Source organism: Hypomesus transpacificus, unplaced genomic scaffold (genome assembly GCF_021917145.1).
Source record: "Hypomesus transpacificus isolate Combined female unplaced genomic scaffold, fHypTra1 scaffold_263, whole genome shotgun sequence".
Taxonomy (NCBI): domain Eukaryota; kingdom Metazoa; phylum Chordata; class Actinopteri; order Osmeriformes; family Osmeridae; genus Hypomesus; species Hypomesus transpacificus.
Window position 1 is genome coordinate 95,312 of NW_025813790.1, and position 17,690 is coordinate 113,001.

The 17,690-nt window shown below is 51.2% G+C and overlaps 1 protein-coding gene across 2 annotated transcripts in view; it reads left to right on the forward strand.

Annotated features, from left to right (window-relative positions):
- Positions 1-17,690, forward strand: part of znrf3 (zinc and ring finger 3) — a 51,078-nt gene that overhangs the window by 17,402 nt on the left and 15,986 nt on the right. For both annotated transcript variants that reach the window (XM_047014612.1, XM_047014613.1), the window contains exon 2: positions 9,397-9,519. In XM_047014612.1, the coding sequence (XP_046870568.1) occupies positions 9,397-9,519 (123 nt within the window). The remainder of the gene's footprint in view (positions 1-9,396; positions 9,520-17,690) is intronic.

Here is a 17,690-nt window from a genome sequence, read left to right on the forward strand (position 1 = left end):
TCGAACTGTGTGTGTGTGTGTGTGTGTGTGTGTGTGTGTGTGTGTGTGTGAGAGAGTGATACTTAATGGGGTGGTTTAGACAGTTTTCACAGGGAAACGTGATATTAACAATCCCTCTCGCCAATCCGCTTCATGTTTTCAAACATGTCCCTCAAATTTGAAACTCTCGAGGTTAATGGCTGGTGAAATTAAATGAGTTCCACATGTGGACTCTCTCCTTCTCTCTACATCTCTTTCTCCCCCTCTCTCCCTCTCCCCCTCTCAACCCAGGCTTTCTCTTTCCTCCCCTGAGTACGCTGTGACCTTATCCCATCCGACTGGGAAGTGATGTAGGCGAGCACTTCCTGTGGTGTAGCACGAGCACCAGTTAGTGTTTCCTAAAGAAAACAACGGGGAGGTAACCTGAGGAGAGCGTTATTGCAGGCGGCCTCCTCCTCACCCTCCTCTTCGCCTCCCCTTCTCCTCCTCATGCATCTATGTACGTAGCCTAGCCTAGCTCCTTCTCAGACCCATGTGTGTAGCTTAGCCTAGCCCCATGCCATCATGTAGCCTAGCCCCATCTCAAACCCATGTATGTAGCCTAATCTAGCATGACATAGCCCCATGGGCTCAATATGTCATATAGAGCCCAGCTCCTGTGTCAGACTGGAGGAATGCATGGCTGCCATGCTTGTGTTTTTGCAGTTGTTCTGCAGAAGGTCACCCACCAGACTGTGCTAGGCTGGGGTGATGCAGAGGTGTGTGTGTGTGTGTGGACAGTATAAGATTAACCTTTAAAGAGAGCCCATGTGCTTCTCCTTTGAGACCCACTGGATTCAGTCATGCCCAGCACTCCCAGACAGCTGTCTGGAACACACACACACACTATGTATACTGGGCATTAATACACTCTGTTTCTCTTTTTCACTCATGCACACGCGCGCGCATGCGGGCACTGCTAGCCAGGAATCAAAAGCGGCTTTGTGACTGACTAATTTATCGAGAGACTTTGATGTCGGGAAGGATGTTTTACATGTGCAGCAGGTGGTTTTTCTTCTTCTTCTGAGGGGCTCAGCCATCTCTCAGCTCACAATGGACGAGTGGTATTGGATAAAGGGCTGAGCGGCGTGCGTCAGTCCCCTCTCCTCTCTCATGTCCCGATCCCGGTTTGGAAACGTGGACGGTCGGATGGAGCGTCGGATGTCGGATAGCGGCGGCCGCAAACTCCCAGGTGTCCATCAGGAGAGAGAGAGAGAGAGAGGGAGAGAAGGAGAGAGGGAGAGAGGGAGGTGGAGGGTGAAAGGAGGGACGATGGAAGCCGTTCCACCTGATCTCTCTGACCAGCCCCCCGCAAGAATGCCGAAGTCCGTCCAACGAGACACATCCGCCTCCTTCCATCTCCCTCCCTCCTCTCCTCTCCTCCTCCCTCCCTCTCATGATCATGAGCCTGCACAGCCATGTTGTCCTCTTCGCAGGGCCGGAGAGAGAGATCAGGAAGTGGGGGGGAGATAGAGGGGGGGGCGGGGGGGGGGGGGGGGTCTGTGCTCTAATCCCATTCCAGTGGTCCGGGGACAGCTCACACTGCATACCACAACTCTGGGGGCTTTCCAAGATTCCTGGCCCGGCGGGGTCTTCAAAGAGAGAACGCCACATCAAAGCCTGCTCGGAGACGAGGTGTTGATGACTGCAATCCGTCCCTCGCTCCCCCCCCTTTTTGGAGCCCCACCGTGGACTTCAAGAGAACGCTCTCCTCTCCGGGATCTGAAGGACCCATGGAGGGGGCCGCGAGGACGAAGGGGGTGGGGGGGGGGGGCTCACGGGGCTCACGGGGCTCACCAGATACCCTCCTAAAGAGACTCTGTCGTTTTCACCAGGGGGGGTCGCGGGGCTTTGCGGGTCCCCGTGTTACACAGTTGGGGTGGGGGGGTGGGGGGGGAGAGCTCACATGACCCAGCTGTTTGCCGAGTGAACTTTCCGCGTACTCCACAGCTGAAATCGTCTGCGTTGTCGTGTAGTGTTGGACCCCAAATAACCGAGTGGACTTATTCGATCCAAATGACATATTTGTAGGGGGAGCATGCGAAAGACTTTGACCACTTCCTCCACAAGGACATTTGTGGGACAACACAGGACACGTTAAACACATTCAAAGCACATCAAACAACAGCAATACTACCGCAGCATAATTAAGTGATTGTTATTGCCATGGTAGTGAATTAGGCTTGTAAACCTTTTTTCTTTTTGGTTGTGATTTGGGGATGTCTGTGCCTCTGACCAGAAGGGAGAGCCGGGAACTCCACTGAAAGTGGACAAGATGTCTCCATTGGGATCTTGTCTGCCTTCTCAGGAAACCCTTGTCAGGTACAGGTGATTAGTTCGCCCAGTCCGTTACTGGTGATAGTCAGCCTGCTTCTCCTCGGTGATTGTCCCCAGAGGAGGAAACGGTCAGATATTGTGGATGGAGACACAAATACCAACCATGTCCTTTATATGACATCAGCCTCTCTGTTTCAGCTGGAGGATATGGTGTCAGATGTTGATCTGATGTTTAGGTGGCGTGAGACCCATTTGTTGGTCTGTCTTGGGCGTGGAGGTAGAGATGATTTCGAGAAGGGAGAGGGAGTATCGCTTTATGAGAGAGTATGACCTGTTAACCCGTCTCTGGATGGTGGATGTGCTGACTCGGTCCCATGCATTGGCATCGGTGCTGTGGGGACAGGGAGAAGCTTCTAGATTTAGCATGCGTTTGTGTGTGCTATTGAATTAGCGAGTCCCAATTTTTTTTCTTTCTTAGAGACGCCTTGAAGTGTGTTAATAATGAATGTGGATCTCTGTGTTCCAGCAGCTTGTCGAATCATTTATGCACCCTGATCATTGTTAGAGACGCACAAAAAACAGCTAACTCTTGCATGCTCAAGCTTACAGACACACTGTCACCTGCAGACATGCACTTTAGCACACACAAAAGCAGCACACACTACCTCAAAACACTCCTACACTCGTGTGTACACACACACACACAATTGTGTTTGTTTTACAGGAGCTAAGAGTCACAGAATGGGCCTCCGGTGTGGTGCGAGGGCTGTCGTCTCTGGGGCTTTGTGTTACATATCTGGGTATTTACATCATATAGAGTGTCCCTGGCTGTGCCTCTAACTGTGAAACACAACACTGCTCTTGTTTGCTATCCGTTGCTATGAAGATAAAGCAACTAGGTGATTTTAAGGGTGGGGGGAGGGAGGTGTTCCCTGGCTCCAGCGATGATGGCAGAAGTAGAGCTCCGGGTTTAGGTGGTGGCCGGGTGCGAGGTGGGCTTTTGGTAGCGTTCATGGAGAATCTTGGTAGGAGTGGGTTGACTTCACCTGCTCACTTGTGGAAACCAAGTGACTTTGGTGTCGAAGTCTACCTGACAACATACCACTGTGCACCTTGAAGATGGACTGATCAAAAAATCTTGCTCATCCTAATCTCAACTTTCACATATTGTTACCTACCCAATTGTCCTTTTTCACACCATTTAAAAATAGTTACTTGGAAAAAGTGTGTAGGCTACGCTTGCTATGCTTCAATAACGTTGGCTAGACTAGGCTAAAATCAGCAAAGTACGTCTAAACTAACTAGACAATGCTAAAATAAGCTTGGCTATGCTAAACTAAAGCCTGCTAGGCTAGGCTAAAATAAGCTAAGCGAGGCTAAGGTAGGTTGTGCTGGGTAATTCAATGCTGGCTAACTTGTTCCTTGGTCTCTGTGCTCTGTGGGGTAATAGAACAAAAGAGAGGAAGTCTGTGAAAAGAGAAGCTCTGGGATCTCTGTTGGAGATCCTGTTACCTGCTGCCCCACCTGGAGAGACCTTCCTGCTGTTCTCCTGTAACTCCATCTCTGCTCCCTCTCTTGCTCTCTTTCTCTCTTGCTTGCACTGTCTCTCCCTCTCTCTCTCTCTTTCTCTCTCTCTTGCTCGCACTCTCTCTCTTTCCCTCCTCAAGGCTACTCGTGCACTTTGAAGTTATTCCCACTGCTGAGAGAGAAGGAGAGGGCATGGGTGGAGAGAGGGAAGGAAAGGAGGGGGAAATAGTGAAGGAGCATAGAGGTGGAGAGAGGGTAGAGGGGATGGGGGAAGAAAGGAGGAGAAGGGAGTGGTGGAGGGAAGGAAGAAGGGGTGGGGGGGAGAGGGGGAAGGAAAGGAGGGGTAGAGAGAATGAAGAGCTAGGGAGAGATTACCTTTCTGATATTTCCTCCTTGTTTATGGATTGGCGGGCAGATTGTCTCCCATGGTTACTGTGGTTACTGCTCACTCTGTGGATCTCTCTGTGGATCTGGGCTTCTGTTCCCTGGAGCTGAGATGGACCAGCTAGACTGGTGATGGAGAATACATGTACAGGAATCTGTCCACAGAGAGCAGGCCAGTGGTGTTGTTCTGTTCTACAGGGTCGCATGTGGGTGGAAGGTGTGTGTGTGTGTGCTATGGAGGGGGGATCTCTCTCTCTCTCTCGCCCGCGCTTGGAAGTTGTTATCCGCGTTTCTCATGTCAAACATTGACTGTTAATTCTGGCAAATTAGTAATGGAGTGAAATGGATTAGCCGTCAGCCCGCGTCTACAACTTGTTGATGAGGACGGAAGATTTATCACCCCCTTTTTGAGCACCTTTAGTTCTACACTTGCTCTGCCTCGTTCAATAGTTTAAATATTAGTTGCCTCGCTATTTGTACGTGGTGAACCTCTTCTCTGAGATCTTTTGGAAGGAATGGGGGTGGGGGTGGGTTCTGAAGATCATCAAAGCTCCCATTGCAGCTGGTCTGTGTGTGTGTGTGTGTGTGTGTTAGTGCCTGGCGTGCCATACATACTGCCACATAGCTCTGAGCAGGGCTTGTTTGAAAAGGCTCTGGGCTGCCTGTCTGAAAAGCTGCTCACAGAGGAACTGCTGCTGTTGGGGCTCAAGACCTCAGAGGGGCCCCTGGACGTGGGGGCCCCTCATCTAGGGGCCCCATCTGGAGCTTGGTTCAAATACTGACCCCCCCCCCCCCCTCCCCTTTTCCAGACCTCCGACCCCCCCCTCCCCCCACACACACACACACATCTTCCTGGCAGAACGGTTTGTTGTTCCAGGAAATCTGGATTGCTCCCTCCATAGGATGGGGGTGGGATTGCAGCTCAGTGTTAAAGTGTGGCGGTTGGGGTGGAGGGGCAATGAGGCTAGTTGGCTATTTACCCCCCTTTAATTCTGTGAAACTATACATTTTAATTTAGATTCATCCCAACCTAAAAAGTGAGGTTCATAAAAAGTTTTGTTTACAAGTATACTGGGAGGACTTTATTGGGTTCCCTATAAAATGATGATACTAAGACTTTTTTTTATATCTCTGAATACTTTGGATCTTTTTGGAATCACTTTCTATTTCTCAAATTTGAGCATAATCTCTTGATGAGGAATTTGAGATCCTGGAGTTCATTGCTCTTGTGAAATAACCCGCAGCACAGATCGGAGGATCAGAGATCGGAGGAAGAAGGCTGGTGTCTTCTCCATGTAGAGGGTGGTAGGAGTTGCAGGAGACAGGGGGAGGAAGACGCGGAAGGGGGGGGGGGGGCAGAGAGGTTTGGAGGGTGGGGAAGAATAGTTTGGATGGTGTGACTAGCATTTAGATTTTGAGGGAGGGAGGCAGGGATAAAGTGTGTGAGTGGAGTGACTAGAAAGTTTCCAGAAGTTTGTTTTGAGTTTTTGCTGTTGGAGGTGCTAGGCTGATGGAGGCTTCTCCACCTCATGGTACCGGATCACTTCGACTAGCTTTTACCAGAAACCAGGCCCCTTTGTTTTCCCTCGAGACAGCTGGTTGTCACAGCGCACAAAACTGCTGCGATGTCGTCTTCAACGCAACACGCACCGCTCTCGCTGGGTCCTCTCGTCAGCAACACATCCTCATTTGACCACGCCATGGTTTTTCGTGTCGCCACTCAATCAAGTTGTCTGGTGAATGAAAAACTTGCGTCCACTATTCTAGGCTGCTGAAGTAGCTCGGCTATTTGAAAATGGTGCGTTTGTGGAGCATGTCCCATACCGCGCTCTTCTCAGGCCCATCGGTAGTAAGGCCTCAGCTAGGCTTGGAACCTGGACTGAGGGGTTCCAAGGAAAGTACCAGGTCTGCCCTGGTAGTCGAGCCGCTACCAGGCAGTAGAAAGGCGCCACCTGAGAGACGAGAGGAGTAGAGATCCCCCCTCCATGATCGCATAGAGAACCTGGTCTGCGTAAGGAGATACCCCTGTGAAACACAGAAATGTGTGTGTGAGAGAGTGGGGTGGGGTAGGGTTTGGTGGGAGGGGCGTCGAGTCATGGGGGCAGGGCTGGCCCAAACCTTTCCCTCCATGTGTATCCATCCCATTGACCTCTCCCAGGCCTAAAAACGAGCAACCTCTGGAGCCTGGCAGTGGAGGCCCAGAGGGTCTGAGTCTGCAGCCTCGTCTGGAGGAAGGAACCCTGCAGCGGAATGGACCAGTGTTGTCATCGTGACGGGAACTGCTGGCGCTGGCCTGGGGGGCGGGGGTTTACCAGGGTCACACCGCTGGAACACACCGCTTGCACTTCCTGGTCTTCCCTAATTGGTCAAGAATGTCTCTCAGTGGGAGGCCACCTCCCGCTCCAACCTCAGTGGTTGTCTGGTGGTTGATTCCAAAATGGCCGCCACCAGAGAGAAGAACAGGAGGGCGAGATCCTCACCTTACAGTACACGCTGCAGGCACAGGGAGACAGGGCTGATTGTACACACACACACCAGCAGAACACTAACATTCCTCTGCTTTGACTACAAACCAGCGCCCCTCCCCAAAACCCCTTCTCCCAGAAGTCCCCCACCCCCCCATCCCATCCTTCTGGCTCCCCCCTGGTGTTGCGGAGGTTGTCCTACATTGTGCTGCGGATCATGTGGACCTGCTTGCTGGGGTGCTGGAATCTGGGGATTAGAGGTCGTTGGAGGGAGAAGTCTATCAGGGGGCAATTGGCATAGCCTGGAGCTGGACACCCAGTGATGCAGAGCTGGGAGATTGGAGGCCAGAGGGCCGAGGAGCACAAGTTGTCTTGTGCTATCTCTGTCTCTCTCTCTCTGTCTCTCTGTCTCTCTCTCTGTCTCTCTCTCTGTCTCTCTCTGTCTCTCTCTCTCTCTGTCTCTCTCTTTTTACTTCCTTTAGTGTCCTTAACTTTTTCACAATGTATGCTTCATGTTTTGGCTGCTTGCAATGTTTGGGACTACCTCGTTGTTATGATCAGTGACCCATGCTCTTTTGTAAAGCTCTCTCTTGGAAGTCGCTTTGGATCGAAAGCGTCTGCTAAATGCATAAATGTAAATGTTAGAAGAGGACACCACCTCAGCAATACAAATCAACACACTTAGAACGTGCAATGATTACATTTACATTTATTCATTTAGCAGACGCTTTTGTCCAAAGCGACTTCCAAGAGAGAGCTTCACAAAGTGCATAGGTCACTGATAATAACAACAAGATAGCCCCACAGCATTGCGGGTAGTCAAAGACAAGAAGTACATATTGTGAACAACCAAAAAATAGTGCTAAAGGGAAGAGACCATAAGAGCATGTAGTTAAACAAGTTAAAATTACACAACATTGATCTCTAAGTGCAGGTGTACCTGTAGGAAAGCCATAAAAATAGGATTAACTAAAAAAGAAGAATACAACAGTTTAAATCAGCTACCACTAACCAACAAGAGCAACAGTCTAAGCAAGAGTCATTGTGAACCTTGAGGAAACTAGCATTGGATTCAGCAAACCATTCCTAAGTACCATTGTACTCCCGGAACAAGTGCGTCTTGAGCCTTCTCTTGAAGGTGGAGAGACAGTCCGTGTCTCTGATGGAGGTGGGGAGTTGATTCCACCACTGGGGTGCCAGGCAGGAGAAGAGCTTGTGCTGGGACCGGGCGGTCTTGAGAGGTGGGACCACCAGGCGGTTGTCTGAAGAAGACCGTAGGTGGCGGGTGGGGGTGTAAGGCTGCAGGAGAGACTTGATGTAGTCGGGCGCAGTTCCATTCACTGCTCGGAAGGTCAGTACCAGGGTCTTGAATCTGATGCGGGCCGTTATGGGTAGCCAGTGGAGGGAGATGAGGAGCGGGGTAACGTGGGAGCGTCTGGGTAGATTGTAGACCAGACGGTCCGCTGCGTTCTGAATTCTCTGAAGAGGGCGGGTTGCGCATGATGGGAGACCGGCGAGCAGCGAGTTGCAGTAGTCCAACTTGGAGAGGACAAGTGCTTGGACAAGCAGCTGGGTGGAGTGCTCAGACAGGTATCTCCTGATCTTCCGGATGTTGTAGATGCTCCAACCTCAAATGGCATGTGGCTCAATGGAAATCCCTTTAAGGACTGGAGACTTGCAACGGGCTGATCTCACAATCCCTTTAAGGCGTAGAGACAGCCGGCATACTGGACAGGCGGAACCAACAATCCATTTAACGGACTGTGAAGTGAAAGTCTAATCGTTTAGAAGAAGGCTCACCTGAATGACCATCCGTTTTATGGTCCACACGGTCATTCCACCTGAAGCCTATCAGATATTTTCATTCCACCCATCCCGCCCCCAGTTATGAAAAGATGTCAGCCTTTTAATGAGGAGGACCAGACTAGACTAGCGAGGCCCACAATACTGTATTGTACTGTGCTGTACGTGAGTCAACTCCGCTAAGCCTCCTCTTATTTGATCTAATGTGGGAATGCTCTTATGATTTATGATGGAAAATAGGTGACAAGTGGATTATCTGGTGCCGCTAGGAGCGGGTGTGTGTTGGGGGGGTGGGGGGTGTGGAATAGAGATTAGCTCCATGTTCCTGAGCTGGTGTTTCACCCCTCTGAGGGGCAGATCTGAAGGCGCCCCCCCCCCTCCCCACCCCTTCTGATGCAAGGCCTTTTCATGTTTTCATGTTAGGTGGCACGTAGATGGTGTTCTGACTCGATCTCAACTGGTACATGTGGCCTCGCTGTGACTCTGCCTCTGTGCCTGCGACGTGGCGACTTTACAATGGGTTTTGATGTCAAAGTGACCCTGTTACTTTCTATGAAGTATTCGAATATGTATAACATGTATAATTGTCCAACTGTGTGAACTTTTACTTTGTTAATCAAATCTGATCTTGCTCTGCATGGTCACAAACCCCTCTCTGTGAACTGACGTTTGTGTGTATGCTGTATGCTGCCCCTATTTAGCTATTCCTCAGGTATGCTAATTCTGTTTAGCTAGTCCTCAGGTGTGCTAATTCTGTTTAGCTAATCCTCAAGTATGCTAATTCTGTTTAGCTAATCCACTGGTATGCTAACTATTTAGCTAGTCCTCAGGTAGCCTAACTCCGTTTTAGATAGTGCTCATGTATTCCAACTCTGTTTAGCTAGCCCTCAGGTGTGCTAACCCCTGTCTCTGCTCTCTCCAGATGCACCCTCTGGGGCTGTGCAACAACAACGATGAGGAGGACCTGTACGAGTACGGCTGGGTGGGAGTGGTAAAGCTGGAGCAGCCGGAGCTAGACCCCAGCTGTCTCACTGTCCTGGGGAAGGTACGACGCTTTCTCTGTTGGTCTCTGTGTAGGTCTCTCTCTGTCGGTTGCACTCTCTCCCTATCTCTTTTGACCTCATTTAAGCGTTGTTAAGGTTATCTATCTGTGGTTGTCGAGCGAACAGTTCACACAGCGATGGCTTTGTTTGGTTTTGGCTTCTCCACCTCCCCAGGGTGAGGGTATTGAATCCCTCCCTCCTCCCTCCATCCCTTCATTCCTCCCTCACCATAGTTCCTCCAAAAACAAGCGTCCGGCTATCGGATGTTATTTTGGGTCATTCGGCTTCTCCTGAAGAGTCGGCCATTTTGGTGGGTGTTTTTTGTCTGGCCTGCCCCAGCAGCAGCGGTGGTGGTGGTGTTGTGAAAGTGATCTAGACTGCCTGGTCGGTCACCTCATTAGAAGCCGCGACCAGCCAAAACAAGGAGGCCATCTTCCTGGGTTTTGCGCCAAGACTGTAATTAGAGAGGGGGGGGGGGGTGTGAGTTGGGTGAGTGGGGAGGTGGTGGGGGATGCCCCCATTGTTGCATCTAGACGGCCCCCCCGCCAGGGCGATGGGCACAGCTGGTGGTATGTGTTTCCCAGACACGGCCAGGACAGACTGCCCTCCGGACCCACCGCGGCCCTGCCAACCATGCTAGCGGGGCAGGGACCTCCACGGTCAGCCCAGCCCCCCCCCCCCCATCTGTCCCTGCCCTTCCACCCTGCCCTGTGGTGCACCTACCACAGTCTGGCCTTCCTCTGTCTTGCGCACACACACTCGTTTGCAATGCGCAGACACACACCCACAGTCATGCACACACACATGTACAATTAGCCTTCATCGAAGCCGAATAAAATCAAAACGGCAAGTCGGCAAAACTGTAGTCGAAGTAGAACGTGCCTTTTGGAACTCTCGCCATCCCAGAAGAAAGAAATAAAGCCAGCAGAATAGAAAGATGAAGAGAGGTGGAGGAGTTTGAAGGGGTAGTCGGTCGAGGTACTTCTCTTTTCGGGAGTGCTGAACAGAGTGCCGGCCTGTCACCGATATGTACACAGTTGTTTCCGCCTCTTCCTGCCTGGTTCCTGTGGGCGCCGCGGGCCTGTTGACCTCTGACCTCAGAACTCCCTCAGTGCGCCACTTGGAGAGGACGTCCCCTGGGAGAAGGGGAAACGAGGAGCAAATTGGAAGGTTCCCGGGTAATGAAATAACACTTACTGCAGGAGCTGTCGGTGTGGATGATCAGTTAGAGAGACGACTCAAAGCTTTGTTTGTTGTCGCCCATGGATGTTGTGGGATTGTTGTTTTTGCTGAGGTGTGGTTGCTGGAGCAGGTTGCAGTAGCTCTCCCTAGGTTTGTTTCTGTCTCGTGTTACTATGACAACCCCATACCCTGGGCGCTCCATAACCCCTGGCAGGCTTCACCTTGCACACACACACACACACACACACACTACTGTGCCCACACAGACCCAGCATACTCACCAGTGGTGGAGCAGACCATATCCAACGTCTCCTCCCCTTTGGCCTGCCTCTGTTCCCCCCTCTGTGCCTGCCTCTGTTCCCCCCTCTGTGCCTGCCTCTGTTCCCCCCTCTGTGCCTGTCTCTGTTCTCCTCCCTGTGCCTGCCTCTGTTCCCCCTTCTGTGCCTGCCTCTGTTCTCCTCCCTGTGCCTGCCTCTGTTCCCCCCTCTGTGCCTGACTCTGTTCCCCCCTCTGTGCCTGACTCTGTTTCCCACTCTGTGCCTGCCTCTGTGCCCGCATCTGTGGTCTTCTGGCACTGCCCGCCAGTGACGCTCAGCCAACAGCTGCAACTTCTCAGTGCTAAGTGGCTTCTGGATCCTAACCCTGTCTGGCATGTCTGCCAGGGCCGGAGGGAGGGAGGGAGGGGAGGGGTGGATGTATGGGTGCGAGGAAGAGAGGGGCAAGGGGGAGTGGGCCAAGGGGCAGGGAGAGGTCAATATGAGAGAGCGAGTGAGAGAGAGCGACTGTACAAACACACTCACACACATTCACTCAGACTGTACATGCATACACATACACACACACACACACACACACACAAACTGGCAGCTCCTGGGCAAGGTGTTTGCCAGCGGTGATGCCATGCCCGGTGCTACTGCATGCCAGGTACCTGCTCTCAGATTGGACTGCTAGCTCTGTAACAGGTAGCGTTGTACTTAAATCGGTTCATTCCGACCACAGACGAACCTAGATAGACTGGCAGCCACTTTTACGATTGCCTTGGCGAGTAGTGAAATAATGTTTTGTTGTTGGCTGAAAGGTTCGACGTGTGTTCCTTTCCACTCCTCTCTATCTCTCTCTCTTTGACTGTTTTGTACGAGCCGAATTGTGTCGGAAGGGCTTAACGGGTATTGAGGTATTGATTTATCTAGAGAGGCTAGATTAGTGCTTCAGAGAGGAGAACGTCGATAGAGCATTCGTCGCCGGTGTTTTTCTCAAGCGCGTTCTCCTCGGCGTTGGAGTGAGAGGGGGAGCGTTCGCCACAGTACAGCCCACAAGCAGGCACTCTGTGAGGGATGTCTCCCTGGTAGAACTCTGGTCGAGTTTATCATCGGGAGTTTTTTCTATGTATCTTTTCTCTTTTGGGTTTGGTTGGCTGACTTCTAGGGACGTCTGTGAACTTGTTTATGACGTCGCCGTATCGAAGATGTTCGGTTCGGTTTGACAGCTGTTGCTCCACTGAAGCGGCGGCCTCGGTTATCGGTCGGCAGGGCCTTGTGGTAGCTTCTGTAAGTCCTTCTCAAGAAATACGAGGCATTGATCGTGTTAGCGTGCCGCACGAATGATTGTGATGTTTTTCAATGAGTTCTCACACTGACGATTCCCCTCTTCCTCTGCACAGTCACATCACAGTAAACTGTCCCCCCACCATGACGACAGAGAGAGAGACAGAGAATAAAGGGATAGAGAAGAGGGGAGGAGGTGGTGGTGGGGGGGGGGGGAGACCAAGGAGAGCGAAGCAGAGACCAAGAACAAAGCCTGTGAAGTGTGGATTTCCCAGGGGCCTCTTGGGTGCTCCTTTCATGTTTGTGTACACCTCAACTTGCCGATAGTATCTCTGCTGCTGTTCCTCCCCCCTCTTCGCCGGCTAGGGCCTTTCCCCATTGGACAACTTTTTTCAGGGTGTTTTCAAATCAAATCAAATTTATTTGTATAGCCCTTTTTACACGCAAACATGTCACAGAGGGCTTCACATGCGCCCAGAGAACTGCCCCTCAACCAACCTAAACCCTCAAGGAAGACAAGGAAAAACTCCCAGAAAAACTCCCACCGGGAGAAAAAATGGAAGAAACCTTGGGAGGAGCAATTCAGAGAGGGATCCCCTCCTCCAGAGACGGTTGGTAAGAGAGAGGAGCAGAACACAAGCTAAACATAGTCATACAGTGTCAATGGGTTTTGAAACACCAAAATCCATTGTTCGGCTTTATAGACGTTGGATGGGACTGGGAAACTCGCTGTTGGCCGTCATGGAGACTGGATTCCGGGTGACGACCTGGTTCAGCGTAGGCAGACCGACGACCAAGCAGGTCCTGACAGCTCAAACCCCCCACACCACAGGGAATGTGTGGGGGGGGGGACAGAGAGGAGAGCAGGGATTAGAGAATGCCACGAGCAGCTAACAGTTACAGTCATAATAGAATGAGATCCCCACCGGTCAAGTGTGGACTAGTGCAGCAATTTAACAGTTTTTTGTGTGTGTGTGTGTGGGAGGGGGGGGGGGGGGGTGGGTGTTTGTCTGCGGAGCCCTAAATCACTGCTTCGCGGGGATCCCACTGAGCCGGTTGCCATGGTCACTGGGAAGCTCCTTGTGTCATGTGGCTCCGAGTGAGTCGTTCCTGGAGCAGAATTACCCAGAGTTCAATGGGAGGCAAAATGACCATTATCAGACTTCACAGCTCGGCCCCCTATTTAACCGAGAGAAGAAAGGAGCCCAGGGGGACTTAAGAAGGAGAGGGGGGGTGGGGGGGCGGGGGGGGGGGGGGGGGCGGCGAGCGGCAAAATGGAGCAATTGGGGGAGAGCAAACGAGGAGAGAGAGGAATGAAAGGAAAGGAAAAGAAAGTGCAGCTGAGGGGGGAGTTTTCTCTCCTTTATCTCTCTCCCTTTTTTTCTTTCTTCTTCTCTCCCTTCATTGATTTATTTGAGATTCTGGAGCCCGGAATGCTCCGGGCTCCAGAATCTCGGAATGCTGCGGACTGCTCCGCCTCAGACCCAGGCCTGTCCGGCGGTGTCGAGGGACTCTGGGACTGCTTCTGGTGGCCTGTGAAGCCAGCCATTGGCGGGTGTCGCCCGTGAAGGCTCAGGCTATATCCGAGGAAGAGACTGCGAGGGCATGAGCATGTGTGAGAAGCCATGCTCTGGAAGTCTTGAGTGAATACTGGGCAACCTCTCCAAAAACATGAAGAACCCCTGCTCATGTTAGGCCAGCGTGGAAGGAGGGAGGTGAGGTGAGCTGAGGAGCACCATGCTGCAATCCACACCCTGGTGGGTTAGGTCGGGGATGAGGCGGCGGTTGCGCAATGCCGCCGCCTCACTTTATCCGGGCGGCCCATCAGATCTCCAGGTAGAGCAGCGTCTTTCATGTGCTCACTCGGGAGGTGACGTCGGGTCTTATCAGAGCCCTTCCTTCCCGGGAATAACCAGACAGGCCGCTCCCTAACGCCCACCCCCCAGCCAAGAGGCTGACAGCTAAGATAGTCTAGAGTCTACCTCAGATAAGAGAGATCCTCCAGAGCCGCCCTCCTTCCCTTGCAATCAGCGAATGCGTTTAGGGATCCCGGATCCTGTTCTACTGGTTCAGATGCTCCTCCCCCTTCCCTCTCTTCTCTCCCCCTCCCACAACAGATGTTTTCTCCTTGTTCCTGCTGACTGGGGGGCCCAGCCCATAGCTGGACACGGTGCTTCTTTAACGAACAATGGCCCGTTTTATCATGGGAGGCGTTCTTCCTCCCCAAGTCAAGTATCGCCACATTGTTAAGTGTGAGCCATCTGATGCCGCCTTAATGGAGATGTTTCCGAGGAGATCTGTCAACCCTCCTCCTTTCCCTTTCCCTCCTGCGCCTCCTCCTCCTCCTTTTCCTCCTCCTCTTCTTCCTCCTCCTCCTCACCTGTGGTGGCTGTCTAGATGATCAGGCGTGACTGCCCAAAATTGGTTTTGGACAGTATTGTCTGTTCCCGGGAGAGTCCCAACTGTGGCAGCCCGACCTAAATAGTAGATGATCTGCAGAGGCGATACTAGATGTGTTCTAGTAACGGGGGTGGAAGTTCAGTAGCTCTTGACTCTCCAGAACATTAACTATTTAGGTCCAGAATGCCCGTGTGGATCGTTAGTGTAGATGAAGAGAGACTATCTTGCTCTTCCCTTCCCACTCCCCCACCATCAACATCTGTGGCTTGGTCTCTACCCGGGTCATGACCAAGGACGTCTCCTTGCCAACACTATCTGCATAGAGAGACTCGGACTGATTGTGGCCTAGGTCGAGGGCGCCAACCCAGACCTACTCACACACTAACTTTCACCTACTACAGATACCACCACCCCCCCACCCCCATCCAACGCCTTCGATTGCTTTTCCCTGGGTGGCTGGCGGGTCTGTGTCCAGCGCCTATTACGGTCGCAGGTCCAGATGCTGCTGGTCTACCCCACCGCCCTTTCCCATTGCAAGTGTTTGTAATGTTGTGTTGTTAATGTTTGTGGGCTTATGTGCTGAGGTTTTTGCCTGTTCCCATACTGTACTCCTCTAGGAGCACTGTATGGGGGTTGCCTTTTTCTCTCCTCCTCTCTCCTCATGTTATGCTTTGCTGTAATCTTTCTGGTGGGCGCCTTTGATGGCTGCCTAGGTAGGCTCTCCTGCCAAATCAAATTCCGTGTCTGTGCAAACTTTCATGGCCAATAAACATCAATTCAATTCAATTCAGATCATTAGAAGAGCAGGCAGAGAGGTCTATGAGCGCATGGGTAGGTGTGACTTCAGCTCCGGTGCATACATCAACCCCCACCTCCCCCAACCCTGCCCCAGAACAGGAATCGAACATTCACCACAGAGGCTGTCCTCAGAACAGCATAGAACTCCATCATTATTAATGATGGTAATTATCATAGTAGTTCATGTTGGTATTATTAATGAATGACTCTGCATAAAGTTATCCATGTCCGTGAAGCCAAGAAGGGTTTTAGTGTAGCTGTATCCCCAGACATTAGGGGCCACTGTTGTGTCAAGGGATGACCCTGTCCACAGTGATGATTTTTGGTTTTCCTGTGAAGAACACAGGCTGGAACTGGAGAAGCGGTAAGCAAACATAACGGGGGGAGGAAGAGGAAGAGAGGAGGACATTTAATTAGTGGATGTCGGTTTCAGCCAACGTGGCAGGGTAGGGTGGGGGGTAGCTGGTATGGGTATAGGTAGGGTTGGGGGTAGCTTGGTAGGGTAGAAGGGTAGCTGGTTATGGGTTGGGTAAAGAAAAGCTGGGTATGGGTAGAGGGGTAGCTGGTATGGGTAGAGGGGTAGCTGGTATGGGTAGAGGGGTAGCTGGTATGGGTAGAAGGGTAGCTGGTATGGATGGAGGGGTAGCTGGTATGGGTAGAGGGGTAGCTGGTATGGGTGGAGGGGTAGCTGGTATGGGTGGAGGGGTAACTGGTATGGGTGGAGGGGTAGCTGGTATGGGTAGAGGGGTAGCTGGTATGGGTGGAGGGGTAACTGGTATGGGTGGAGGGGTAGCTGGTATGGGTAGGGTATCTGGTATGGAAACACAGCGTGTGAGTGACAAGTGCACAGAAGAGTTATTTTTACTACTGTGAAAGAAAGCTGCCTATGTCTCATTTTTGGGGCGAATGTGGACACCGCAAAGGGGCACAATGTGGAGAGACACTTCCCCTGTCACAAAAACTACCATCTTAACTACCCATTGGGTACTGTAGCGCGCTACGGGCAGTATTATACCTGATTGAAGTTGGCCCTCCACCCAACCATAGGCTTACACACCCAATGCAAAACATTGTCAAAATAGTCTCAATCGTTTGTGCTGCAGTTATTTTCGTTTGTGCTGCTTTGCAGAATGTAGAAGTGATTATCTGAAAATTTAAACAATTGCTGAAATTAATAGATATAAAATGTTGAATATTGATATTATCTGTTTCCCCCCTTGTTAAGTCATTGTTGATAGTTATTGTGATAAATCATTAACATGATCAGTGTCTTAATAGATGCGTATCATTAATAATAAAATATAACTAAAGGTAAACTGAGCAAATTTGTTATTTTAGAAGAGTATCAAACTGGTAGCCCCTCGTATGACTCAGTACCTATGAAGTAGCTCTCAATTTCCAAAAGGTTGATGGCCCTTGCCTCAGAGTGTAGCTACCGCGTAGTGAGAAAGTGCAAGAAAGGTAAGTCAGCTTGCTAATACCCCAAAAAATCGAATATAATTTAGACCTATAATATTTTTCTCACGATTTGTATTTGTATTTATCATTTTAATGATAGAAGCACATGCCTGCACTGTACTTAACGCCCAGGAAAAGAAGTCGACCCCCCGATTGTCATTGTATAATTTGCACACTGGGCAGAGGGGTAGCTGGTATGGGTAGGGTAGGGGCTAGCTGGTAGGGTAGGGTAGAGGGGTAGCTGGTAAGGGTAGGGTTCTGGGTATGGGTCTTGAAGGGTCAGGAACAAGCAGAGAGAGAGAAGAAAATTAAGCCTTAATTAAAGCTAGTGACACGTAGTTTAATCCACGTTCAATCCCTGCACGTGTCTGATTATATGGAGGCTGGCTTACACTAACAGGTTGAGAGGCTGTGTAGTTAGGTAGTATGTGTGTGGGGAGGGAGTACTAAGGACTCCAGATACTGTTCTCTTGTTTGATGAGAATATAGGAGGTCTTTCCTGAACAGCTCCAGTTTGTAATGGGCCGGCTGTTTGCCAAGTCACAGGCCTCCTCTGAGGTGCCGAACACACACACACACACCACAGTGCAGTTCAATTGTATAATTTTGGTTATGCAACGATGGTTGAAAGGCCACCCCACATTGTGCGCTGAGGCAGAGATAGAGGGAGGGAGGAGGGGAGAGACGTGGAGCGAGGGAGAGACGGAAGAGAGAGAAGAGAGCGGGAGAAGTGGGGGGACAGGAGAGGATTACAAATGAAAGTTTAGAAGTGAGGTTCACAGTACTTTGAA